Here is an 11,479-nt window from a genome sequence, read left to right on the forward strand (position 1 = left end):
GATTAGAGGATTATTATTCGATCGATTCCTCTCAAAAGGGAATAACGTAATAATTACAAGATTATCGCATTTCGGTCTCAATTATGTTAATAGCAATTTATCTTTGTATATTCAAAATTCGCCTTTCATCATGAAAATATTAAAGCGGGCGTCTATCAAATGCGTCGCACCCTAGATATTGTGTCTGATAAATGAGCGTGTGTGCAGGAGAACATGAAATTGGCGCACTCCCGCGGCAATTATCGCATCCGACATTAGAGTTTCAGTAATTCATTTGCAAAAAGAGATGAGGTTTTTTCATTACTTATAAATTAAATTTTGAATTTAAATACTTGCAATCAATAGTTTCTGAGCACGCGAAACTGTAGCATTTAAGTAAACTGCATTCTTATGAGTTTGAGATACAAAGTTATCAACTTCAGTTGTCGAGAAGGAAAGAGGAACATTTTTCAATATAGTTTCTTACTCTTATAAAAATAACCTTCCAAAAAAAAAAAAAAGATTTGGAAAAGGCCGACCATCAAAAGTGTATGCAATAAAAGTAAAAAATTTATTTAATCAAAAGATAACTGATCAACAATGAATATGAAATTAATACGATAAGCCAAGTATGTCTTTTATAAAAAAGACTTTGAAAAGTATGAAAACTAAATCATACGTTATTTGAGTAAAAATGAATAAGGCAATTATCTAACAGGGCAATTACCTAAAAATTATAGAGAATAAAAATTAAATATAATACATTTAAAAACTGCAGCAAACGTTTAACGCATTCAAAAGTGTATGTAATAAAAGTTTAACAGATTCATTGTCCTTTGTTAAAATTTGAAATGGCATAATTTTAAAAGAGGCATAGAGTAAATAAAATGATAAAAAACTTGGCGTGGAGCCGGGTCGTATTAAAAAACGATCAAGAGCAGAAGGCGAGTAAAAGTTGTTAGAAGAAGTATACCTGCGTGTTCCCGTGTGTGATCCGTAGGGCTCAGAGTCTCTCTCATCGACATGGACATTAAAAGTTCTTGAGTGAGCTTCTGCTTGCCAAAGGCGACCGCCCCGCTTGTTACCATGATGCATTCGCGGCCGTCGATCTGACATTCGGCTACCTGTTCGACGATAGACGCCAGACGTCCCAGAGCCAGACCGTGTTCATCTTCTCTCGTTATAACGGCACTGCCAAGTTTGATTACTAGTCGACGAGCGTATTGCAACTCGCTGCGCTCCGTAAAAGTCTGTTGCCTTCCTGGTTTCTCCGACGTTTGCAGTTCCCTCCGCACGTACCCTTGTGACACGCCATTACTCTTGAAAAGTTTTTCATGACAAATGAGATAAAATCGCGGTAAGAAAGCAGCTGTAAGTAAGAAGGAGAGGGAGAGAGTCCGAATAAAATCCTGAATAAATTATTATCGTTTCAATGGAAAAAATGATTTACTATAATTATTAAACATTGCCTGACAAGTACTTGTTAAGTGTAAATAACATGTTATTAGCTACTGCACCCTCTGCGTTCATGCAGCAAAGAAATTGGCGTTGTTGGAAAGTTTGGAGTCTTCATCGAAGAAATTACAAAGTTATAACGCTGTAAGACGCTAGTACAGATTAGTGCTAAAGTGAGAACGGAGAAGAAGGGGTTGAAACTGCTTGCTCATGCTCAGATAGAGAACATGCATTCGAGTACACTTACACGGTATATCTAATAAAGTATGAATATTTTAAGTTAAATTACGTCTGTAAGCAAAGCTGATTTTTCTCTGATTGATTTAATCAAAGTACAAGGCGCGTGGTATTTTCCAAGTGCTACCAAGCATAAACAATATCATCGCGTCTTATCTTTGTTACATAATGACGTTATTGATCCATCATTTTTGCTACGTTTAATCAAATGTTCATCGTTAATGAACATGTAGTGTTAAAATAAAATAAACAAAATTGTATTTAAATCCTCCATTCAATTTTCATCTATATTTTGTGCCATTAGAAATAAATATTGATTAATTAAAAATTCAAATTAAATGTTAAAACTGATTGCTGTTTCTATTGCGAAGTTGTGTATCTTTGAAGGAACTGGAGTGAGTAAAACTGTCACATATTTGACGAATATTAAAAATTTTATCTTCTTCACGCCTCTTGATAAAATAAAATGCTTAATCAAAAGATGCATATCGATGCTATTTTTTACGATCATAATGAATTAATAAAAAATAATTTCTTTCGTACTAATAAATTATCTAAGAAGCTTCATAGGAAATGATAATGTATCAGATATCTATTTACAATCTGTCTGCATGATATCTTACTGTGTACTTGATAACGCGGCAGTCAACAAGGAACGCGAAGCCTCGTGTATATACTTTCCACGTTTAGACGAACGACTTCTCGATACAGACACAAACATAATTACCCGTGACATAAACGCGCAATTGCAGGAATGCTCCGCTTACGTGATTACCAATGGCGCATTATAAATCACATCGTAACCCGCTTATCTTTGCGTTCTATTTTTATAAATCAGTTCCTGGCTGCACATCACTCGAGATAGAGAGAGACACAGACAAAAGTGCAATTTTCCACACACATTTATTGGCACGTAATTTTATTTGCGGAAATATTGGTGAGTTCACCAACTAACTTTATAAAACTTGGCATTATTGCTATGTGAAAGATTTCTGCGATACAATAGAAGAATTGTACGTATGACAAATCGAGAAATAATATGACGTTTTTAGTTACTTATAACGCATAGAAATGACAAACAAATAAATCACGAATAAATCTCATAAATATTATCTCTGTTAAAACAAAAATTATTAATTTATAAAGTGCACACTGTCGGTCGATTGAAACAACTTTATTTATTGTGTCTCCAGAGAATACTGATATCTGTATCATTGTTTTTATTGATGTAATTATTTACACGTTCTTTTTGTCCAAGACATATTTCTCGTGCTTCAATTTTTTGTATCCATTTTTAACATTAAATTGAAACGCTCTTATCTCTATTAAAAAAATTTCATTAACTTATAAAGTGGGCATTGATTGATCGAAAGAATTTTATTTATATATCAAAGAGTAATATTTTTTTTCTTTGTTATATTATTATCGATATTATTTAGTTACACCTTCTTTTAATTATCCAATAAAAAATATCTCTTGCACTTCATATCCCACTTAAAAACTCTCTTATCATTAATAATCACGACCGAGAACTGCAGACATAATAAACATAATAAACAAATCTCGAATTATCAGTCCTTTTACCTATTGTCATAATAATTTGTTATAACAGATAAGATATGCCAATTCAACGTCATGCATTTTATATTAATAGCAGTAACTGTCATCCGAGGTGAATACGCATTCAACGACAAACATCCATGCATTATCATGCGCAGACGTGCCGCGGTATCACGATCTGACTCGGGTACACGAAACACTTGCAACACCTGTGAACGTATCGATACCCCCGGTAAATTGTGCTAGTTATCGATAAAATCGGTAAATTTTTCAATTTGCGGGTTTGTATGCGCGCACGAGCGACGATAGGGCATACGTAGGAGCGAGCACGTTCATTTTCAAGTGGCGAAGTTTCGTCGACGGACAGCTATCTCGCGCCGCATGTTCGCATCGTTGATAGGGTATAAACGGAACTCGTTACACACGTTTGGTCCACATTGTGCGCTGTTCTTAACGCCATTTCGAAACCAATCACCTCAATATCGTATACTTTACGAGCTTAAAGAGACGATATACCGCATGGGGTGACCGATAAGCTTCAAAATGCCCGTGGTCCGTGTAGGAAATTTGTAAACCGAAACTTCATAAATATCACTTTATCACAGTTTCTCGAATTTATGGTCGGTCGCGTTATTACAACGTTATCTCCAGTGCACCCCTTCCGTCGACAAATAAGTGTACGACGATGAAAGTATAAAGTCATACATAATAACTTCACATACTGTTAGCTGCGGAAGCCGCGATCCCATGAACGACGAGGTCAGTCTTTGTGGCGTGTTACCGAGCCGAGCGGATCTCGTTAGTACCAGAATCGAGTACATGGCGGTTCTCGGATATCTTCTTTGGAGCACGATTAATCCAGCCTATCTCCCTCTCTTTTTCTTTTATTAATTTTCAAAAGTTTTTTTTTTTTTTATCAAAACTCTGTCACTTGCAGACGATTAAGAATGTCTAACAGTTATCTATTATTCCGAGATACATCAACAATCAGCCAGACCGCGCGTGAAAAGGTCGTTCACCTGGCACAACGGAATACATGGGAAAAGAGCAAAAAAAAAAAAAAAAAAAAACGTCAGTGTTCGATTGAGCGTTATGAATGTATCCGTTAGTCGGAGAAAAATGTCAATGTAACGTCAAATAGTGATCTGACTTGTTTGCTGATTTTTTTTCTATCAGATTGGACCGGAGCAGAGGAGAAAAAAATAAACGAAAAGAGAGACGAGCGAAATGAAAGAGGAGGAGAGACGAGACTGATCGTCACCGAGGTAGAGCGGCCGCAGCGATGGTCAACGACACACTACTGCTTTCTACGAGAAATCACTTGGAAAGACGTTGTTATCGCGGCGAGATTAGAGGCGCGTCGAGTGAACGAAGCGTGTTAGGGAGAGAGCCAGAGGGAGGAATCTCTTCCGCCGCGGAAATCTGTTGGGGCGAAACGTCGCGCGTCGCGCGTCGCGCCCGACATTTCGTATTCCTCCCAATCGCGATTCCAGAGTTACGCAAAGCTCGAGTTTACACGAGGACGAGAATTGCCGTTGTGCGATCCGCTCCGTTATTGGCGAACTTTGACCCCGAAGATTGCGAATCGAGCAAACAGCGCCACTGATAACGTACCGATTCTTTTTCGACTTTACGTCATGCAACTGCGCGGCGTGCCAGCGGGCCGATCTACATCCGATAAAGTTGATGATCAAACATTCATGCGTATGATGCAAAGTGCACGATTCAATGTTAGCACGTGTGTGCTTCTTGCTCCAATTTTATTCCGTACAAAATACTAATTGGCGATAATAAACAAAATATTCTCATCGTCATATATAATGCGATCTGAAGCGATAACGTATGTTTGCATATGCATACATGTGTATTATGCAAATACACATGGAATGTTCGAAATACCTATCATATTTGGAACACTATTTGTATTTTCTAAGATTCTTATCACTAACTGACCACGTGTCATTACATAATACCAATATCTCTTACATGTGTATATCAAATATAACGTGATAAGCATTTTGTCGTTAATTTATACGTAAAGTAACGAAACTTTGCATCTGCGATCCATTTCCATCAGAAAAATATGTTTTTAATTTATAATGTAAAATAAAATCCCAATATCTTACATTTACAATTGGTTTCTGACTAGATGTAAGATTATCTCGTTTATTTAATATTATTCCGTCATAATTTTATCACTTTTGGCACACATTTTCAGATTTAAGTAAATATAGATAAAGATAGAAAAAAAAGTAGATTTAGCGCTTTGTTGCAATTTTATTTAAATACATTTTTCGATTTGATTTTTTAATTACAGGCCAGTGTATTTTTTCAGTTTGAAGTTTGTTTTTGATGGAAAAAAGTATCATTGGCAAGAGTTTTCACTTCAAATATCGTATTTTTTCTAAAAGATTATAAAGAAAGAGATGGTATTACGACCTCACATTTACATTTTATACATTGCAATAATTTTGTTAATTTTTTGCAGACTAATCTGGATCATGTTAATCCAGACAATTTTTCCGATTTTGCTTCAAATTCGAGCTTGTAAAAAAAAAGTAAAAACCGTTTATATACATTAAAATTTTTTTAAATTATTTAAAACCCAAAAATTCTTTGAAAAATCCAACCATAAAATTTATAAGAGATTTAAGTAATTTGACTAAATAATGAAAAAAAGGATTATCTGTGAAAGATTAATAATCAATATTTTAAAAATAAAAAATTTTATATTTGAATATATTTGTCAATGATTACATTATTCAATCAATTCTCAAAGTTATAAAATATTTATTACTTAGGATGTAGTTTGTACTTAAAAAATAAATATGTTATTGGTTTTTAAAAAACAGTAAGAAATTATTTAATAGCTACAGCTCAAATGGCATCAGATTTCAATTTGAAATCGATTGTAGTTGCTTGTAGTATCAAAATTTGTAACAATTTTTTTTTATAGTTTAAAAATTAGTATGTTATTGATTTTTAAAAAACAGGAATTATTTTATGACTGCAACACAAATGGTAGCACACTTCCATATAAAATTGATTTTAGTTGTTTGTAGTACCAAAATTTTTGTTTGTAGTTAAAAAATATGCTAATAATCGACTTTTAAATTACTGCTAGGTATTAATTTATAATTAAAAAAAAATTTACGTTATATCCTCATTAAATATCGTTTTTAGTTGTTTGTAGTTCAAGAGTTTTCGTTCATAGTTGTTTGTAGTTTAAAAATTTTAGTTTGTAGTTTAAAGAAAGCATGGTATTAATTTTCAAACAAACAGTTTGATAAATATAACATAATTATTTTATATTTATCACTCAAATGACATCATACTTTTTTATAAAATTGTTTGTAGTTGGTTGTAATTTAAGAATTTTTGTTGTTTACAAATAAGTGTTACTAATTTTTAAAAAACTTTAAGATTTATTTTATAACTATAGCTCAAATGGTTTTACACTTGCATATAAAATTGTTTATTCTTGACTACAATCAACTACGAATAAAAACTCTTAAACTATAAACAACTACAAACGATTTTTAATGACAATACAATGTAATTTTTTTTTATTATAAATTAATACCTAGCTGTTATTTAAAAGTCAATTATAAGCATAGTTTTTTAACTACAAATAAAAAATTTTGGTACTACAAACAACTACAAATAATTTTATATAAAAGTGTGATGCCACATTCGTGCTGCAGTTATAAAATAATTCCCAACTGTTTTTTTTTTTTTAAATCGATAACATTCTTATTTCTAAACTATAAACAAAAATTCTTAAACTACAAACAACAATTTCAGATTAAAATCTAATGCCATTTGAGCTGTAGCTATTAAATAATTTCTTACTGTTTTTTTTTAAACCAATAACATATTTATTTTTTAACTCCAAACAAATAATGTTTACTACAATCATCTACAGACTAAAATCCTACAAGAAACACACTTTAAAATCTGATTTCGTAAAAGTCGGGTGCCAACTTTACGGAGGTTGTCTCTGTATTATAACAAATAACATTTTATTTTGGACAGATTAGGTCGACGACGCATATTTCAAGTTCCAAGTGAAAGAAAAATCTGCCATACACTTGGACACACGCTATATTATAAAATGTTTATAATGTTATAAACATTACAATTTCACTGCACCGACAATGACGCTATTGAGCAGCTGACAACGCGTCACGATGGAGACGTGAAAGAAAGACGAAGTGAAAACAACGCTCCGTGTATGCGAACTATCGTCGATCGGTACACGTGTACTCGATTGACATCAGAAAACACCGCCGTTGCCTGTAAGATTACGCCGTATAATGCTTTCTCTCTCGACCCAGTCAAATGAGAAAGATGCGTGGGGAGCTCTTCTGTCTTCTTCTTTTTCAAGCGGTCTTTCTTTATTAATATGCACAATTACGTGGCATTAAAATCCGATCTCAAAACACATTTTTTTCCTTTTTTATTATATCTCTGAACTATTTTTACGTACGATATATAAATGTGTAATCAAAGCCCAATCAATAAATATTAAATAACAAAAAAAACCATTTAAGTGTACATTTATATTTGTGTGACAATACATCAAAGTTTAAAAAAAATGAAAAAGTAATTCGATGTTGAAGTATATTTATAAAAAGTTTCAAAATGCTTGAAAGTAAAATTAGCTATTGTGTATTAATATATTAACGCTACGGCAAGATGTTAAATAAAAATGATTTCATAAATACCTAATCATTAGAATTCGTCACTTAAAACAGAGATACAGCAAGTAACCATTGCACTTACAACCCAGACAACACAAAGTCTGAAATCGGTTTACAAAACGTCTTTAAAATTACTTTTGGACATTTGGCTCAAAGATATCTTATGACTAATTTGTGTCGTTTACAGAAAATCGGTACTATCATCTTATTCTCTAATATTTGAGATATCTGTATCATAACATAAACTCGCAATATCCTGTTCAAACAATTAATTTCGTGACTCTATGTTATCGTAAAACATATGGCATATAAGAATGGAATTTTTTGTATAGAATTATGATAAAGTATACGTAGCTACAAACATATCTATCTGTACAACTTATCTAAAAAAATATTTTCTATTAACGACACGTAAAGTTTAAACTCTAGCTCAAGATATATGCTTCTCTTACGAAATGCGATAATTCTTGCTACTAGAATGCATTCTCACAAATAAATTCCACTCGTTTATGGTCCCCGTAGAACAAGCATGAATATCTCGGAGAAAGAATTTCTCTCGTGGGAAGATTACTGTAGAGCAACAAAAACCGGAAAATAGGAAAGCAAGAACAGAAATTTCTCAAATAAAGAAAATATCTTTTTCGATACATTTAGGGCTCCCTCATATGTAAACATACGACATATCTTCCACATATAGGTATCTCCTTCAGAAATTATAAACGGTATCACACACAAATATATAGATTCAATTCCGGACTTTTACAACAAACGATAAAACAGATAATAAATTATCAAATACATGGAGCAAATAAATTAACTTTATTATTCAATAAAGTTAATAATGTCACAGTAACGTTGGCTATTAATATCAAATTAATTATTCGTTTAAATAATCTGTGTATAAACAGAGGAGCACATAATTCATACGTACATACGTAAATGGCGTGGAAATAATCGTAAAAACGATTTATCAACGAAACAAATCCGTCGATGAAGAGACCTGTCAGTAAAAAGGCTGACAAGCAAATAATCGAAAGTCATCCTTCTTGCTCCTACTTCTAACTTATAAATAATCCTCTTTAGGATTTTCTGTCGCGAGCGACTTACAAGCTGAATAGAAGCCCATACAAAGATTGTACAATGGGAATACTTCAACACCGCTGTCCGAGTTTGATAAAATCCCTTTACCACGTTCTTCCTCGTATAACACGTAATTCTTGAATAAATTTATATAAGCCGCTTTAGCTTCTGTTTATTAACAGGTTCGCTCTAACAGCTTTAATGAACAAACTTGCGTTTTGCGGGGACGTTGTATTATCTTGCCTAAGGGCTTCAATCGATATTAAATGCCCAGATATTACATCTTAGGTACAAATGTTCTTAATTACAGAGTTCTTGTTATATAATAAATAAATAAAGCAACCTTAACTCGAAAATAGTTTGAGAATAGTCTTTATATCCTTAACGTGGGAAAAATAAGCCCATGTAAATCTTTTACCAGTCCAAAATCTAGACCTATCTTTCATTCGAAGATCCCAAATCTTAATTTATATAATAAAAACAAGGTATAATTTATATATTTATAATACCCATATATTAAAAGTAGATTGTAGAAAACACAGTACCTATGGGTGATTAATCTTGTTTATAAAATCAATTAAATATGGAAAAAGTTTATATTATAAAATTTGAAATAATAACATATTTAAGCGATAAAGTTTGAGTTAAAAAATATTAGACTATTAGTTTTTATGTTTATATAAAAAAAAAAAAAAAAAAGAAAAATTTTATATCACATTCTGTAAATGTTTATTTTTATTAAAAAATAATTCCCATATGTTGCTATTTATACAATATAATAAACAAATATAATAAAAAACAATTATTTTTAATAATTCTGCGAGAGCAAATACAAATATAAATAATTTTATGTAATAATGATTTGGCTTTATTTTATATTCCTATAAAATACTATAAATATTATACAATATTATATATATTTTGTTTTTTGATTGTTTATAAATTTTAAAATATATAATATTTCAACAAATATCCGCAACATAAAAGCGTTTTATTTAATTAATTTCTTAATTTTTTAGAAATGTTACTATGTGTATAACAAGCTGCTTAATGTGCTGTTTAATGCTTCTCTCGGTTGTTTGATATTTTCTCGGTTTCTCCTTACTTTTTTCAGAAAATATTGATTAAATGTATATACATAATGTCTTTAGATATTAATAAATTATAGAACAATCAATAATATACAATATATAATTAATAACAATGACCTAACTACGATGTAAAAAATCACCCCAAGTGATCGCGTTTACGTAAAAAGACGGTGTAACTATAATTAAGATAATTGCAATACTCGATTGGACAATCAAAGTAAGAATATTTTTGACCTAGCTATATACATATATTTTTCTTATAGAGAAGAGAGCAAGGTACGCGTTTTGTAATGCAATCCACATACATATATCTGGTAAGTCTACGACAGATTACAAATCACACGACGTGATAATACATCGCATCTAACCACACGCCAATATTGGCATCCAGGACGTCCTTCTCATTATCAAACATATTGTAGGTGCGGAACTATCTATTCGTTATTGTCAGCCATCTCGATTGATAGAGAAACGTTTGAATACCTTTGGTGGTTTACTCGGTCGTATCGATTTGTCTGCTACGTGACGCGCCAATCCTCTATTGTACATTTTATCTATTAGCTTTCGTATTCACATCTTGTAAGTCGCTCGCGTCGGAGGAACCTGACAAGATTATTTATCAGTTGGAAGCAGACGCAAGAAGGGGGATGACTTTCGATTATCCACTCGTCAGTCGTTCCCCTTTTCATCGATAGATCCGTCTCATTGATAAATCATATTTATGATTTCTCTGGACGCGATCCATGGAAGCGACACAAATTATGTGCCTTTATATTATATTATGAATTATGAAGATCCAGCACTGTCTACACGTCGTAAATTATACCGAGACATGAAAGGATAATATAATTTTAGTAAATTTGAGATGTAAATTCTGCAGAAATCCATTTATTCGGACGACGTACCGAAAAGTTTATAGAGTGCTCTCTAGCAGATTGCGTTGGTTTTCATTTTTGTTATAAATATTCCGTCTTTGGTGAGAACTATTCTGATAAAACTTTGATAAATTTTGAATATGCAAATAAATGTGCTTCATAGAGTTTTTGATAGCAGTACGCGTTCTTAGCGTAGTCTTTGGAAGTTTAGTAGTTTTTAGTTTTTACAGTGTAAAATACTTGAAAGTATAATCCTTATCTCCTGTGTCATTTATAAAGTTAGAAATTTTATGAAATGATATACATATTCTCCAGAATCAGATAACGGGAGAGAGAAGTTGCTTTCAGAATCTCAATTTAAATGTCAAATACAAAAATGTGATCTTAATGCTGACTATTAAAAGGTCGAGAGAAGGAAAAAGGTAGAGTGTAATTAAATTTTTACTCCTGATAAATCTCCTTAAAAGTAGGCAAAAGTTTCGTACAAGTGGCCTTCATA

At 32.1% G+C, this 11,479-nt stretch overlaps 1 protein-coding gene across 3 annotated transcripts in view; it reads right to left on the bottom strand.

Annotated features, from left to right (window-relative positions):
• LOC105200442 (delta-1-pyrroline-5-carboxylate synthase) overlaps window positions 1-11,479 on the bottom strand; it is a 54,604-nt gene that overhangs the window by 4,743 nt on the left and 38,382 nt on the right. The window contains exons 1-2 of one of the 3 annotated variants that reach the window (XM_026135702.2): window positions 3,954-4,805; window positions 953-1,298 (exon numbers count right to left, since the gene is read on the bottom strand). In XM_026135702.2, coding sequence (XP_025991487.1) covers window positions 953-1,298; window positions 3,954-4,052 — 445 coding nt within the window. In that variant the 5' untranslated portion in view covers window positions 4,053-4,805. Of the gene's footprint in view, window positions 1-952; window positions 1,299-3,953; window positions 4,806-11,479 lie in introns of those variants that run through there. The other 2 variants (XM_039451885.1, XM_039451884.1) reach the window with 2 other exon arrangements.

This window comes from Solenopsis invicta, chromosome 7 (assembly GCF_016802725.1).
Source record: "Solenopsis invicta isolate M01_SB chromosome 7, UNIL_Sinv_3.0, whole genome shotgun sequence".
Classification (NCBI taxonomy): domain Eukaryota; kingdom Metazoa; phylum Arthropoda; class Insecta; order Hymenoptera; family Formicidae; genus Solenopsis; species Solenopsis invicta.